This window comes from Anoplopoma fimbria, chromosome 19 (genome assembly GCF_027596085.1).
Source record: "Anoplopoma fimbria isolate UVic2021 breed Golden Eagle Sablefish chromosome 19, Afim_UVic_2022, whole genome shotgun sequence".
Classification (NCBI taxonomy): Eukaryota; Metazoa; Chordata; class Actinopteri; order Perciformes; family Anoplopomatidae; genus Anoplopoma; species Anoplopoma fimbria.
The window spans coordinates 28818423-28834081 of record NC_072467.1 but is presented as its reverse complement, the minus strand read 5'-3'; the positions used below and the strand labels follow the sequence as shown (position 1 = coordinate 28834081).

General features: G+C 43.3%; 1 protein-coding gene across 1 annotated transcript in view; it reads left to right on the top strand.

Moving 5' to 3' along the window:
* The window catches only part of rpgrip1l (RPGRIP1 like), a 19081-nt gene extending 3909 nt beyond the window's left edge, over nt 1-15172 (top strand). Inside the window, exons 5-26 of the mRNA XM_054619609.1 lie at nt 974-1073; nt 1208-1351; nt 2501-2606; nt 3000-3146; nt 3268-3341; nt 4013-4152; nt 4265-4371; nt 4489-4539; nt 5304-5483; nt 5896-6013; nt 7070-7525; nt 7708-7850; nt 8020-8350; nt 9291-9514; nt 9603-9698; nt 10552-10605; nt 11213-11354; nt 12043-12140; nt 13000-13186; nt 13449-13533; nt 13820-13956; nt 14064-15172. Of these exons, the coding sequence (XP_054475584.1) occupies nt 974-1073; nt 1208-1351; nt 2501-2606; nt 3000-3146; nt 3268-3341; nt 4013-4152; nt 4265-4371; nt 4489-4539; nt 5304-5483; nt 5896-6013; nt 7070-7525; nt 7708-7850; nt 8020-8350; nt 9291-9514; nt 9603-9698; nt 10552-10605; nt 11213-11354; nt 12043-12140; nt 13000-13186; nt 13449-13533; nt 13820-13956; nt 14064-14206 (3263 nt within the window). The 3' untranslated portion in view covers nt 14207-15172. The remainder of the gene's footprint in view (nt 1-973; nt 1074-1207; nt 1352-2500; nt 2607-2999; nt 3147-3267; nt 3342-4012; nt 4153-4264; nt 4372-4488; nt 4540-5303; nt 5484-5895; nt 6014-7069; nt 7526-7707; nt 7851-8019; nt 8351-9290; nt 9515-9602; nt 9699-10551; nt 10606-11212; nt 11355-12042; nt 12141-12999; nt 13187-13448; nt 13534-13819; nt 13957-14063) is intronic.
* Nucleotides 15173-15659: the final 487 nt, after the last annotated feature.

The following is a 15659-nucleotide window of genomic DNA, read 5'->3' as shown; positions in this document are numbered from 1 at the left end:
GACCATGACAGAGTAGGTCTCAGATAGACCATGATAGAGTAGGTCTTAGATAGACCATGATAGAGTAGGTCTTAGATAGACCATGATAGAGTAGGTCTCATATAGACCATGATAGAGTAGGTCTTAGATAGACCACGATAGAGTAGGATCATATAGACCATGATAGAGTAGGTCTCAGATAGACCATGATAGAGTAGGATCATATAGACCATGATAGAGTAGGTCTCAGATAGACCATGATAGAGTAGGATCATATAGACCATGATAGAGTAGGATCATATAGACCATGACAGAGTAGGTCTCAGATAGACCATGATAGAGTAGGTCTTAGATAGACCATGATAGAGTAGGTCTTAGATAGACCATGATAGAGTAGGTCTCATATAGACCATGATAGAGTAGGTCTCATATAGACCATGATAGAGTAGGTCTCATATAGACCATGATAGAGTAGGTCTTAGATAGACCACGATAGAGTAGGATCATATAGACCATGATAGAGTAGGTCTTAGATAGACCATGATAGAGTAGGTCTTAGATAGACCATGATAGAGTAGGTCTCAGATAGACCATGATAGAGTAGGTCTCAGATAGACCATGATAGAGTAGGTCTTAGATAGACCATGATAGAGTAGGTCTCATATAGACCATGATAGAGTAGGTCTTAGATAGACCATGATAGAGTAGGATCATATAGACCATGATAGAGTAGGTCTCAGATAGACCATGATAGAGTAGGATCATATAGACCATGATAGAGTAGGTCTCAGATAGACCATGATAGAGTAGGATCATATAGACCATGATAGAGTAGGTCTCAGATAGACCATGATAGAGTAGGTCTTAGATAGACCATGATAGAGTAGGATCATATAGACCATGATAGAGTAGGTCTCAGATAGACCATGATGCATCTGGACATGTTGAGGTGGATTCATTCTGATACAAACAGTCCTCCGTTTGTCTCCTGCAGGTACCCGTAGTTCAGAAGGAGGCGCTCGACCCCCGACGGGCCTCTTACCTCGGTTCGGTCACAGTCTGCTGGAGGAGACCAGAGCAGAGGTCCGGAACCTGTGAGTCCTATGTTCACACATTAAACACAGATTATTTTTATTTCAGATATGTGTTTTTTATTTTTCACATTAACATTGTCCGTATTCGTAGTACGTTAAAGTCACTAAAGGTAACCCGTGTCTCTGTGAACCAGGGAGAACGTGATCGAGCTCCAGCGGAGCCACATGGAGGAGATGGAGGGAACGTTGGAGCTGCTGAGGGAGGAGCTGAGGAGGAAGGAGGCTGAATATGAGGAGAGACTCCTGCAGGTCCGAGAGCACCAGACCTCCAAACTGAGGTAAGATGATGTTCTGAGAAGAAGGTGAACTGACCCTTTAACCTGATATGAGTCATAACACTTCAACTCTGAAACCAACAAACCCAAAACAATCTCCAAAACTACACCGTTTAAAATGTCATCATCGTCAGATTTCATCTTTCCTAATGTCCTTGAACATATCACTCTGTCAGAAAACGCATCGAAACTGAGATTAAAGTTGTGATATTTCATCAAAAACATTTTATTTTAAAAGTCTCATTTAAAATCTCTCCCCTAATAAACCGTTTTTTTAATCAGATTCTGTAAAAAAACATTACATTCTGAGCTCCTCAGTGAAACTATGAAGACATGATTGATTCATCTGAGACCAACTGTCATGTGACAACAAATCTGTGAAACTTTGACTGAACTTTAGGCTGAGACACAGAGCGGAGAGGAGAGGAGAGGATGTAAATATTTGAATAGTTCAATATATATAACATGTATAGCCTCCATTTTTGTTCCAACATTGGTAACACATGTGGACACTTGGAGAAATGTTTGATAAATAAATTCTATTGTTTTAAAAAAATAAAATAATGAAATAAATAGTGAAATGTTTCAGGACTTGAAGAAACTTCTGGAAGTGTTGATTGATGGTTTTAGGAGAAATACGAGCAGCGTGTGGTGTTTATTGTTCCTGTTTACCTACAACTATTACTAACTTATTAACTATTAATAACTGCACAAACACAGTTCTGTTAAATCTGTGAGGTATCAGTGTGTCTGCAGCTGTTTACAAACCACAAGAACTATTGATTGTGTTGGTTTGACCTTTCCATCTCTGGAGGGCCCAGTGTATTTATGGATTATTTATTGATGTAGGACGAGTCGAGAATTATTAATAAACAGGTTCTCACAATATTCTTTAACATGTCTTCTTTATTTATACATGGAGACCTTAGGATTTATATTTACTGTATTTAAGATAGATGTTTGTTTGTTTTTTTTCACTAAAAATGATGCTTCATATCTGTGGAACCAAAACACATCAGTGTGTGTTTTAAGAGTTTTAAGATTATTTAGATGATAAAAGTGACGTGAAATGTTCATATATAATCCACTCCTGTCTCTGCTCTGTAGACAAACAGTAAACAGTATCTCTTCTGTGTTCGTGTCATCTCTCAGGTCGCACGTCAGCGGCAACGTGGCGATGATCAAGCTTCAGAAGCAGCTGTCGGACAGGTCAGACCGGGTCACAGAGCTGGAGGGAAGGTTTCTGCAACTACAGGAGGTGAAACGCTGCAGAAACATCCACTCACAGAGCAAACAGACCAATACAGTCATGACCAGTCGATACCTGTCTCTCTGTGGGAGCGTCTCCACCGGATGTCTCTCTGAACAAGACGAGAACTGAAAAGCCCAGGACGTAAATCTTTAAAAACACAAATATCTAGTGTCCTCAGTGATCTCCTCAAACAGCTGCTCTCTGTAGGTTTTATCAGATAAACAGGAGGAAAGGATGAGTTTTAATGAAGCTCTATGGACAGAAGGAGAAGAGATATCAGGATACTAGTCAGTAGAAACATTCAGTGTTTTGTTGGTGAGAAGAAATCATAAAACATCTCCAGGCTTTCTCTTTAAGATATGTGTGTTTTTCTGAAGAGGTCATTGTTGTGTATTTCAGAGTCAGAGGGCGCTGAAGGTGAGTCACGATGCAGCGATGCTGAAGGTGGACGAGCTGTCGGGTCAGCTGAAGGACGAGAGGATGAAGAGTTTGGACCTGGAGAAACGTCTGCAGAGCTCCAACATATCCAGGATGAAGATGGAGCAGGTGAGTCTGAGATCATTGTGAACACTTACACAATCTGATGTTTCTCTGTGAGCTGAGTTTAAAATGCAAAGTGTTGACATCATATAAACCCTCTCTTCTCTTTGTGTCTCGTGTTGTGAAGCTGCAGGAGAGGATCGGTGAGGTGGAGCAGGAGAGAGACCTTCTGAAGGACAACAATGACAAACTGGTCAACAGGTCAGAAGCCTCAATTCTCTTTGTTGTTCTCACTGGTTCCATAGAGCCATGTTCCCAATCACTGATCTCCAGTCCCAACGCTTCAAACTCAGATAATCTGGACCAGGCTCAACCAGCTCAACCAATCACAGGGTCAGCAGGCAGCATGTTCCTCAGACTGCACCTCAGATCACTTGTCAGTCCTTGAAGGGACGATTCTCCACCTTTCATATGTAGATGCTTACTTGCATCCCCTGCTTTATGGTCTGTTTGACTCTAAATGGAGCATCATTTACTAAATGAACATCATGCTGTATTGAAGAAGACTTGAAACTAGAGATTGAGACCATAAACTCATGTTTACAATGTTTACTGAGGGAATAAATCAAGAGAGAAGTAGAGTCATTTTCTCATAGACTTCTATACAACCAGAGGAGTCGCCCCCTGGTGGACAGCAGAGAGAATGCAGCTTTAACACAGGAAGCTTTGACTTCACTTTACATAACCGGAGGTTGTCTCCTGGTTTCTACATAGAGAGACATGTTGACGTGTTTGTCCTCAGGCGCTCTGCTCCACGTACAGAGCTACTGACGGTCATCATGGAGGACATCATGGAGGACATCATGGAGGACATATACACAGGAGCATATTTCTCCATAATGACTCATGTTCTCGTCTTCCTGTGGTTTCAGTGCCTTCGACGTGTCCCGGCAGCAGAAGTGGCAGATCCAGGAGCAGCAGCTGAAGCTCCAGATCGCCCAGCTGGAGACGGCACTGAAGGCCGACCTCATGGACAAAAATGAAATCCTGGATAAGATCAAAGCTGAGAGAGGTAAACACTGTGTTTATGAATGAAACGATACATAACCAAAGGGTCCTCACTGGTTTAATGTAGCTTAATGTTTAATGAGAAAATATATGTCTGTAATGATTTAATCTACTAGACTCAAACGAGAAGCTGACAGAAGAAAATCAGAAACTTCAGCTCCAGTTTCTGGAACAGAAGCAGCAGCTGGAGGAACTAAACGACCGTTTGAAGTTCTACAGCAGGGTGAGAGGAGAATATTTAAATAATTATAATAATAATTATGATAATCATCATAATAATAAAATGAGTGATGTCGTTCTTCAGTCACTGCATTAAAAAGTGAACTGTTGTCTGTTAAAGGAGAACGAGTACGACGTGTCTGAACTCACTGAGGCTCTGCTGCTCGTTAAGGTGAGGGGAACAGAAACCTGTTAATGTTTAGTGTTTATGTATTTATTTATTGTTCAACCCTCTGAGACCCATGTTTTGGTTAAACAATCGCCCAAAACCTCACCATTTATCACAACTAGGAGCTGAAAAAAACATCATTATTGTCAGATGTTGATCTTTCTGAGGGTCCTTGAACACATCATGTGTGACAAACTTCTTTTGGAAAAAGCAGCCAAAACATTTCGACAAAAACTTTCTCATTAATGATCACGCTTCAAATAAACTGTTAAAAAAACGAAGCTTAAAGTTGTGATATTTCATAACAAACTCTCTCCACAAATAAACCGTTTACTTTAACCAGATCCATATAAAAACATTAAATTCTGAGCTCCTCAGTGAAACTCAGAAGCCATGATTGATTCATCTGAGACCAACAGTCATGTGACAACAAATCTGTGAAACTGTGACTGAACTTTAGGCTGCTGAACACAGAGCAGAGAGGAGAGGAGAGGCTGTAGAAATGTAAATAGTTTAATGTTTATAACACGTGGAGCCCCCATGTTTTGTTCCAACATTGGTTACACTTGTGGACACCTGTTGGAAATATGATGGATATATAGAGTACATTGTCTGTTTGTTTCCATAGAGGAGCAGGACTTTTATTTTGAAAATCAAGACCACAGAGAGAAAAATGTGACGGTAGCAAAAATAAAACCTGAACCTGCTTGATGTTCAGAGGGTTAAATGATAGAGGGGTGGTGGTCTCCCTCCTGGTCTCCCCATAGAAGCGTAAGTCCCAGAGGAGTGGAGATCTGGGCTTCCTGAAGGAGGTGGAGGACGGAGGAGGCAGCAGCTCAGAGAGCGCCGTCAGAGAGCTGCGAGCCGCTCACGCTGAGACCATCCAGGAGCTGGAGAAGACCAGGAACCTCCTCAGCATGGAGGGGAGGATCAGCAGGGACTACAGGGTGAGGCTCCTCCAACACGCTGCAGAGACTTCATTATTCATACATGATCATCTGTTCTTTTATCTGATGACCTTTCAGACTAAACTCTTCTTATTAATGACACACGTCCTGGTTGAGGAGACGATGATGATGATGATGATGATTCTGGTCTTCAGTGATGAAGACCACCTGATCAGTTAATATGAGGTCATGTGACTTTAACAGGAGACCTGAGCTGCCCTATTATTATTATTTCTATTGTGTTCTAAAGCTCTACACTGATCACCTGATCTACCTCATAGTCATGAACCACGTTTACATTCAGCAGATATTCAGCTTTGTGCTCTTATTCTGAAACAGGATTTGTGTGGACACCTGTTGGTCTGTGAGGTGAAACCTGACGGTGTAAATCTGTGTGTTCCCTCTGTGACAGGTGGAGCTGGAGGCCGTGCTGAAGAAGATGGAGGCTGACAGAGTGGAGTCAGAGCAGAAGCTGGAGAGACAGGCCGCTCTGCTCGACTCCAGAGCCGCCAAGATCCACAAACTGGAAGGTATTTATCCATCATGATCTAAAGCTTCCTCCAACACTGCTCAGTGAAGATGTTTAAGGAGAATATGAGACTTATAATTTATCATTTTAAGCATTTTTATTATTCAAAACTCATTGATTAAAGACACTTCAACCCTCTAAACCTCAGGCAGTTTTCGTGGCATTTTTTGCTCCTGTCACATTTTACTCTCTGTTGCCTCGTTCTTCACTTCAAAATAAAAGTCCTCTCTGGAAACAAAACAATCATGACTAGAAGTAGAGAGAACTCAAACATGTCTTTAGTGCAGAATAACACAGTTATTATGCCATAAATCATAAAGTCTAAATCTTTGAGTCTAATTTCTTTGATTATTTAAAATCCAAATTGGAAAAAATAATATAATCTATATATTCGTCATGCTATCAAGTGTTACCAATGTTGGAACAAAACATGGAGGCTCTACATCTTTACATCCTCTACTTCCAGCCTCTCTCCTCTCTCCTCCTCTCTCCCTCCTCCTCTCCTCTCCTCTCCTCTCCTCTCCCTCTCCTCTCCTCTCCTCTCCTCTCCTCTCTCCTCTCCTCTCCCTCTCCTCTCCTCTCCTCTCCTCTCTGCTTTGTCTTCAACAGAAGTTCAGTCAAAGTTTCACAGATTTCTTGTCACATGACTGTTGGTCTCAGATGAATCAATCATGTCTTCATAGTTTCACTGAGGAGCTCAGAATTTAATGTTTGTTACAGAATCTGTTAAAAGTGTTTTTGGAGCGAGGTCATAAATGAGACATGTTTTTGAATCTTCGTTTTGGTTGTTTACTCTGACAGAAGTGTTTGTCACACGTGATGTGTTCAAGGACCCTCGGAAAGATGAAGATCTGAAAATAATGTTCTTCTGGATGTGATAACCGGAGTAGTTTTGGCGTAAACGTGCTTTTCAATCCCTCCGTTGGGTTTTTGGTTCAGAAGTTTAAAACAGAATGAACGCAGTGGTCAGACAACGTCTGAAGGTCTGAACTGAAGAGAGAGTTTATGTTTGATCTTTGTTGGTCCTTATCTCTGATCAGCTCCTCCTCCTCCTCAGCTCAGCTCAGAGACGTGGCCTACGGCACCAAAACCTTCGTCTTCAGACCTGACGTCCCAGATGAGGAGGAGAAGGAGGAGGAGTCTGAGAAGGAGCCCCCTCTGGAGCGAGGGGAGAATCTGGTGGAGCTCCAGGTGGTGGGAGCCACGCTGTCCCCGTCCACCCTGCAGGCTCTGGGGGAGGCCGAGCCCTCCACCTTCTGCACCTACGCCTTCTACCTGTTCGAGCTGCACGCCACTCCGGTGGCGACGGGCCCGACGCCGCGGTACGGCTTCACGTCCCGGTACGTGGTGAGCATGGACCAGCGTCTGCTGGACTTCCTGCTCCGAGGCTCCGTGACCGTGGAGCTGCACCAGGCTCTGGGTCTGGACTGGAGGACTCTGGCCAGAGGGAGGATCCAACTGAAGACGCTGCTGGAGCCAGACGGGAGAGTTCAGGGCAGCGTGCCGCTGGTCGGTGAGTGTGGGGGGGTCAGAGAGACCACCAGAGGGTCTGTGAGGGTTTAGAGAGAACCAGAGTGAGACCAGACCAGTGTGGGGGGGCAGAGTTAATATTTCACTCAGATCAGAGTAAATAGAATATATATCTGACAGTATGAACACAATGCAGCTGTTACTGATTCCTGTCTACCTGTTCAGGTGTGTCTGACGAGGCCCGGTCCTTTGGCTCTGTGGACTACTGGCTGAGGCTGAAGGTCCCGATGACGGAGACCCTCCGTCTGTTCAGAGAGAAGGTGGAGGCGGGCGGCTACGTCAGCGCTGCTCCGGACCTCCACGCACAGGTGAAGAAAACCTCTGGTCCACCAGAGTCCTGATCTCTGTCCCTTAAGAGCATCAACACAGTCTGAGTTGTTCTAAACTCTGGTTCTCCTTCAGCTCTCTGACAGTAACTGTGAGTTCAGACATAAACCTGTTCCTCTTCCTCCTCCTCTTCCTCCTCCTCTTCCTCAGCCTCCTGGCGGCTGTAACGAGCTCCTCATCACCATCCAGCGCTGCAGAGACCTGAAGAGGTCCAGCGTGTCCCAGCAGCCAAGTCCCTACGTGGTCTACAAGTTCTTTGCGTTCCCCGACTACCCGACCGCCACCGTCCACGACTGCTGCGACCCCGACCTCCACGACCTCCAGGTCTACTCCGTCCCCATGGACGCAGACCTGGACCGCTACCTGAGGACCGAGGACCTCCGTCTCTACGTGTTCGACTACAAAGAGCAGCAGATGGACACGTATGTGGGGAAGACCCGAGTCCCTCTGCTGCCTCTGGCCCGGGACCAGGGGGTCTCAGGTGAGGGTCCACGGGGCGTTACCTGTCCTATCTATGTTAATATATAATGTTTAAGTTTACTAGTGTTTGGTTCAGAGCTGCTGCTTTAACTGTCCTCAGAGGGAATGATGTTAAGTATATGTAATGTGATGGTTCTGTTGTCCACATGTGGCTTCACTGTTTACCTAGTTCCTAGACAACAACAACAACAAACGGCAACTTTTCTGTTTTTTTTTCCTCTTAAATGTCTGAATTGTTTCCACATTGTTATTAATATGTCGTCACATTTCAGTCATTTTTCAAGATAAAATTCAGGTTTTAGGTTTTCCAACTTTTGCTGCTTTTCTTAACGACCTCATTTTATAGTAAATGAGACTAAATAAAAGTCTTACATTTAGAGAAGGAAGCTGTATATATAGCTGTAATGATTAAAGCTTCAATGGATCAGAACTGTTGGCATAGTCCATTAATCTTTGCTTCATGATGGTGTATTTATTAGAGCCATTGTAGGTATTTATGTATATATATATATATATATATATACATATATACACACACGATGATGTAAACATGTGCTATTCATTGTTAACTTGGTTCCTTGACAAAAATAGTTTTTTTCTTTTTAATTTTTTACTTTAACCTCATAAATTTTCTCTGAATATTACCCCCCCCCCCCGCTCCATTGTGGGTTTTTTTGTTGTTTTTTTACCTTTTTTGACTGTAAAGTGTAAAGTGACGTCACATAACAGTTATTTTTCAGACAAAACTTCAGGTTTCAGGTTTTTCTACTTTTCTTGACCTTACTTTGTGTAACATAAAGTAGTAATAATAATAATAATAATAATAATAATAATAATAATAATGGTAATAATAAAAGTCCTGACAGTGAGAGAAGCTTCTATCAGGACCTGTTGACCTGTCAGCTCTTCATTAAAGTCTTCGTCCTCTGGTTGGTCCTCAGGAGAGTTCGAGCTGACCGACCCCTCCGGACTCTCTGCTGGCCTCATTGAGGTGTCTCTGAGGTGGAGGTTCTCTTACCTTCCTCCATCAGCCTCCATCATGGCCGCTGAGGAGACGGAGAGGAAGCGTCTCAGAGTGGAGGACGAGAGGAGAGACGATGAGGAGACGCTGCAGGAGGAGGACAAACGCCCCCCCGACCCACTCCCTGAGGCCTCCGGGTCAAAGGTCAGCAGAGTTAGAATAAACAACATGTTCTCTCTGAATCATCTCACGTTGTATTTCTACAAGCTGCTGAGTGTTTTCTTCCCATCAGGCCGAGCGGCCTAAACCCAGACTGCGGACTCGACTCAGAGAAGGACCGGCCGCCAGAAAGGTGACGTTCATGGACCCTTCGGCTCCGGAGGACCAGGTGAGGTTCTACTGACCATGAGGAAGATTCATGAATGAATATATCAGCCTCTGGTAACTTTAAAGAGACTATTCCATCATCAAAGTATCTGTTGGCTGTTTGATGATTAGTGAATCATTTTTTTAAATTATATTTTATTAAACAAATTCAGAATATTTGGACTCAGAAACATCGTTTAGACTGAAGAGAAGCGCTCACACTGTGAACCAGGCTGCAGAGAGTGAGAGATCAGACCCTGATGGGGTTAAAGCACACCTTTGATTAATGAGGAGGATAGATGGAGGACGTCACTCTGAACATATTATATATTGTATATATATAAGTGGAGCTGAAGCCTTTACATGATGAACTATAGAGTGTTTCAGAGTTTGTCTTCAGTCCGTTTATCAGATTCCAGGTCAGATGTGATGACACCAAACTCTGAAACCTTTAATCCTCATTATAGAGACTTTAACTTGTATAACTGGGGGCCGCTGTGGCGTAGTGGAGAGCAAGGTAGTTCTCCAATCAGAGGGTCGGTGGTTCGATACCCGGCTTCGGCAGTCGATGTGTCCTTGGGCAAGACACTTAACCCCAAGTTGCTCCTGAAGGCCATCGGTGTGGACTGATGATGAGTGTTAGTTAGAGTCTGATGGTGGCACCTTGATGGTAGCCTGTCATCAGTGTGTGAATGGGTGAATGATATGTAATATACTACTGACTGTAAGTCGCTTTGGAGAAAAGCCTCTGCTAAATGACTGTAATGTAATGTAAATGTAATGTAATGTAACTGATGATAAAAGCAAACAAAGAGTAAACATTGGTCATGTGTCATAAAGCAGATATCAGCTGACTGTTTGTGTTCCTCCGTCAGGGGGAGGACGGTGAGTCTGCAGACAGGAAGGAGACTTTACCTCCTGTTGGAAAGGTACAGGGTCTCTGTAGTAATGACACAAAATACATCATGTATATAAAATACATTATACACTATATAATTATTACCCATCATGAGATGTTTCTTGTGTGACACCTTGGTAATGAGACACCTTTTTATAGTCCATCAGTTGGGACTGAACCAGCTGATATTCATTTGCACTGACAAGGTGCAGGACTTCTTTCTAATTACTGATAGATTTCAGCTGCTGTCTTGGCTTTCCATGCCTTTTTGCACCTCCCTTTCTTCATGTGTTCAATACTTTTTCCCTGTGTCATTCCATTTTATTACACATAACTTAATTTCTGAACTTATTTGTTTGGTTTTCTTTGTATGTATGGGTTACTTGGGTTGTTACCGACATCTGGTGAACATTTCATGTCAATAGCACCTTTAGAAATATATTTACTGAGAAAAATGGTTCAATACTTATTTTACCCGCTGTATATACATATATATATCGAGAATACTCTACTAAAAGTATAAAAGTACTGCAGTGAGTGTTGGTGGTGGCGTTCCTCTGGTGGTGGTGTGGGGTTCAGGTTCCTCTTCTCTGCAGGAGAAGAACTGACGTGTAATAAATCAGGTTCTGTGTTCACAGGTCTCCTCAGCTCCTCCTCCTCACAGCACCACAGAGGAAGAGGATGAAGAAGAAGAGTCTCACTTCTCTGAAGGTCAGCTGGTCCCAACCGACTCTCCATCTCCTTCTGACGACTCCGAGATCTCTGAGGACATCGTGGAAGGTGAGGAAGTATCGACCAGTAGAACCATCATGTTAGGAAGTATCGACCAGTAGAACCATCATGTTAGGAAGTATCGACCAGTAGAACCATCATGTTAGGAAGTATCGACCAGTAGAACCATCATGTTAGGAAGTATCGACCAGTAGAACCATCATGTTAGGAAGTATCGACCAGTAGAACCATCATGTTGGGAAGTATCGACCAGTAGAACCATCATGTTAGGAAGTATCGACCAGTAGAACCATCATGTTGGGAAGTATCGACCAGTAGAACCATCATGTTGGGAAGTATCGACCAGTAGAACCATCACATGTTCTGATAGGATGAAGGACTCTGATGAAGATGAGGCTCCTTCTGGGGTTAATAAAGCCGGAGACATAACATGATGAATAATAAATGTTCTTGTTATTATGTGGACGGTTCTGTGATACTTTGGTTCTATCTGGATCCTCACAGGTGTTAGTTTGTAACTCTGCGTGTTAAAGGTGCAGATGTGTTTGTTTTCTAACAATGTTTCCTGAGCAGAGAGGTTAATAATGAATGAGTCTGACGGTAATGTTTAGAGCAGGCCTCCTCAATGTTAACCACGTTCCTCTGACAGGAACCTCTCTCAGCAGACGTCCTCATGTCAAAGTCCATCCAGAAACCCTCTGTTCAAATCTGTTCTGTCTCTATTGTCTTGTTCCAGATGTGGAGGAGAGGCCGGCAGCTGGAGAGCCTCAGAGTGAGTCCTCTCAGTCGGACAGCGATGACTGCATCGTTCACGGGCCGACGGCGGGGAGGAAGGTCAGTGAACGCCTCTGTTTACGTCCTCAGAGAGGAGGTGATGGAGGGATGGAGCAGGAGGAGCGTTGTGTTGTTAACGAGCTGCTCAGTGGAGGAGTCGGTTTCTGTTTAGCTTCACTTCGATTTTATTCCAAACACCGACAGGAGGTTGTTTCTGAGTAAACACAACGAGACGCTGACCGACTGTTATTTATTATTGATATCCTCCATCTTATCGCTGATTTAACAACAGGAAACAGATCATGTTCAGCAAACCCAAAATATTAGATTAGCTGTAGTTTGATGTTAAAACAAGAAGCAGCAGATTAATAAAAGGAGTGTTTGGATGATTTATTAAGAAATGAACCAGAGCCTGTGTCCACATGGAGTGTCTCTGTGTTAATTGTTGAGGACAGAAGGCAGCTGCTCACAGCGTCTTGTTTCTATGAGCACTCCAACTTTTTATGTGTGAAGTTGTAAATCTCTGAACTGTTCATAAAGCTCCGGAGACATCACTGAAGTAAATGAAGCAGAAGCTTGTTTGTCTGTTTATCCTGAACTTCAGACTGAAACGTTCCCGTAGCAGCAGATCAGACAGACGGACACTGAATGTTCCTGTTAGTGTTTTTATTACTGAACGCCTCCATTAACGTTACATCTGTCACATCTGGACATTTATATATATATATATATTATACACAAGCTCATCTATAAATGTACACAGCTTTTCTAGACCACTCTTATATGTATTTATATATATATATATATATATATATATATATATATATTTATATATTATATATCTTTATATTTATATATCTATATATATCTCTTTATATTTATATATCTATATATCCTCTCTGACCCCCCTGGTTCTCAGCCCTCCCAGAGACTCCGGGTGGAGGTGGTGTCTCTGACCTTGAGGCCGGAGTCCCGTGTCTCTCTGGACGTCAGCGTGGTGCGTCTGTTTGTGGAGTTCTCTCTGTTAGATCTGCCCACAGAGGAAACCCCGCTGTCCCTCCACAAACTGCCCCGGGGCCACAGCATCAACTACAACTACAGCAAAGGTCAGAGGTCATTCATCACACGTCACACATCACTGTCTTTGTCTTTGTGGTCCTCCAGTGGTTCCTCATGGACTCTGTCTTTGTGGTCCTCTAGTGGTTCCTCATGGACTCTGTCTTTGTCTTTGTGGTCCTCTAGTGGTTCCTCATGGACTCTGTCTTTGTCTTTGTGGTCCTCTAGTGGTTCCTCATGGACTCTGTCTTTGTCTTTGTGGTCCTCTAGTGGTTCCTCATGGACTCTGTCTTTGTCTTTGTGGTCCTCTAGTGGTTCCTGTGGACTCGGAGGACAACGGGCCAAGGCGGCGGCTGCTGAGACGAGTCCTGCAGGGGAGAAACCCTCAGATGGAGAGGTGGGCGGGAAAACAAAGTCTGACTCTGGTCTGGTTCAGACAGGAAGTGACACGCTGAGAAATGTTGAAACATGAAGAACCAGAGAGAGACTCTGTGATTAGTTTGATCCTTAAAATGAAGGTTATGACATGAACAGTACTGAGAGAAATGAAACCAGCTAGCTTAGCTTAGCATAAAGACTAGAAACAAGGGGAAATATCCAGCTTAGCTTAGCATAAAGACTTAATAATTCATACATGTATTGTTGATGTTGTTGTTGTTTATGTTGTTGCTTTTTTGGGACAGAATCCGGTTCACCGTAGTGAGCGAGCCTCCGGAGGAAGAGGAGCAGGAGAGGGAGTGTGAGGACGTCGGTGTGGCCTTCATCAGGATCAAAGACATCCTGGAGAGACAACAAGACCTGATGGAGAGCAGCCTGGACGGTACACACACACACACACACACACACACACACACACACACACACACACACACACACACACACACACACACACACACACTCAAATGAGACTTCTCTGTGTGTCCTCAGTGTTGGACGTGGAGGACAGCAGTCAGGTGGTCGGCAGTCTGACTGTGACGGTGGAGGGACTGGAGGCTCTGCAGGCCATCATGGAGGACCAGGAGCAGGACCAGGAGCTTACCTCGGTCTCCTCTCTGCTTCCATCAGCATGAAGCAGCAACACAGACACTAAACTTCACATGAGACGAGTGTGTGTAAAATATTCCTACAACTACTAGATGGATTTTACAAACGTTCATGTTCCCCAGAGGATGAATCCCACAGACGTTGGTGATCCTCTGACCTGTTCTCTAGCGCCACCACCAGGATCACATTTTAGTTTCATTTTGTTTTGATATCTACGCAACGATGGAGAAATGGATTTAGTTTCAGGTGTTCATGTTCCCCAGAAGATGAATCTTAACAACTTTAGTGATCCCCTGACGCCACAATCAGATCAGAGTTTATATTTATCCTGTAAAATATCTTGACAACTACGAGATGGATCAACACAACGTTCTGTACACACATTCATGTTCCCCAGAGGAAGAATCCCACTGACGTTGGTGATCCTGTAACCTTTCCTCTGGCGCCACCATGCGGTTCATATCAGTAGTTTCCGGTCCAACGTCTCCAATCAACTATGTGAAAGATTGTGACGAAAAGTGGTTCATCATTCCTGTTACCCTGAGGATGAACCATCATCACTTTGGTGATCCTCTGACTTGTCATCTTGTTCTTCGAGCATTTCAGTGTCTTTATTCCAGATACAGTCGGGACTCGTTTCACATTGAAATACAGAGTTTGACTTTCTTTACCTTTAAATCTTATGTTTATCTGTTGACGGATGTAAACATCCACCATGTGGACGATTCAACGATGACTGAAGATGAAGATCAAAAGGTCCCATCAGAGGAAGACCACTCTACTGAGCTACTGATGACCTTTAAAATGTAAAGTATTTATTTAACATGCAGCTGAACTCTATTTTTAAATGTGAAAACGCTTTAAAGTTTCTACACTGAAGTTATTGAATGTGTATTTTTTAGGCAGAAGGGCTTCGTTGGTGCTGTCATATTTAAATGAGTAGTGATGTCAGAGTGTTGATAGAAACCTTAAATGTGATGTTTGGTGCTCCAATAAAGAGTTTCTGTAAATCTATAAGTCAATAAACATGATGATTGATTTCCCTCTGATGTCTGTACGCTAAAGATGAAGCGGCTGATTAGCTTAGCTTAGAATAAAAACTGGAAACAAGCGGGAAAGACTAGCTTAGCATAAAGTCTGGAAACAAAGGGAAAGTGCTTTCCTACGTAGCATAAAGCCTGGAAATGAGGGGGAACAGCTAGCTTAGCTTAGCATAAACAGAAGGAATTGTCAGTTTTATTGCTCAGGATATGAGGCCCATTAGTGTCGTGGAAGGCCAAGGTTTTAAGAACCTGTTAATAGTGTTGGAACCTAGACACACACAATCATGCACTAACCGCAACATACGAGGGCCTCAAAGAGAACGCTTCAGAGCTAACACAGCGAGGCACTGAGCCTGACCGCAGATATTTGTGCAAATAATCTTGTTTATTTGCACAAATAAAAACTAAACTAAACTAAACTATGTGGACGTCTTCG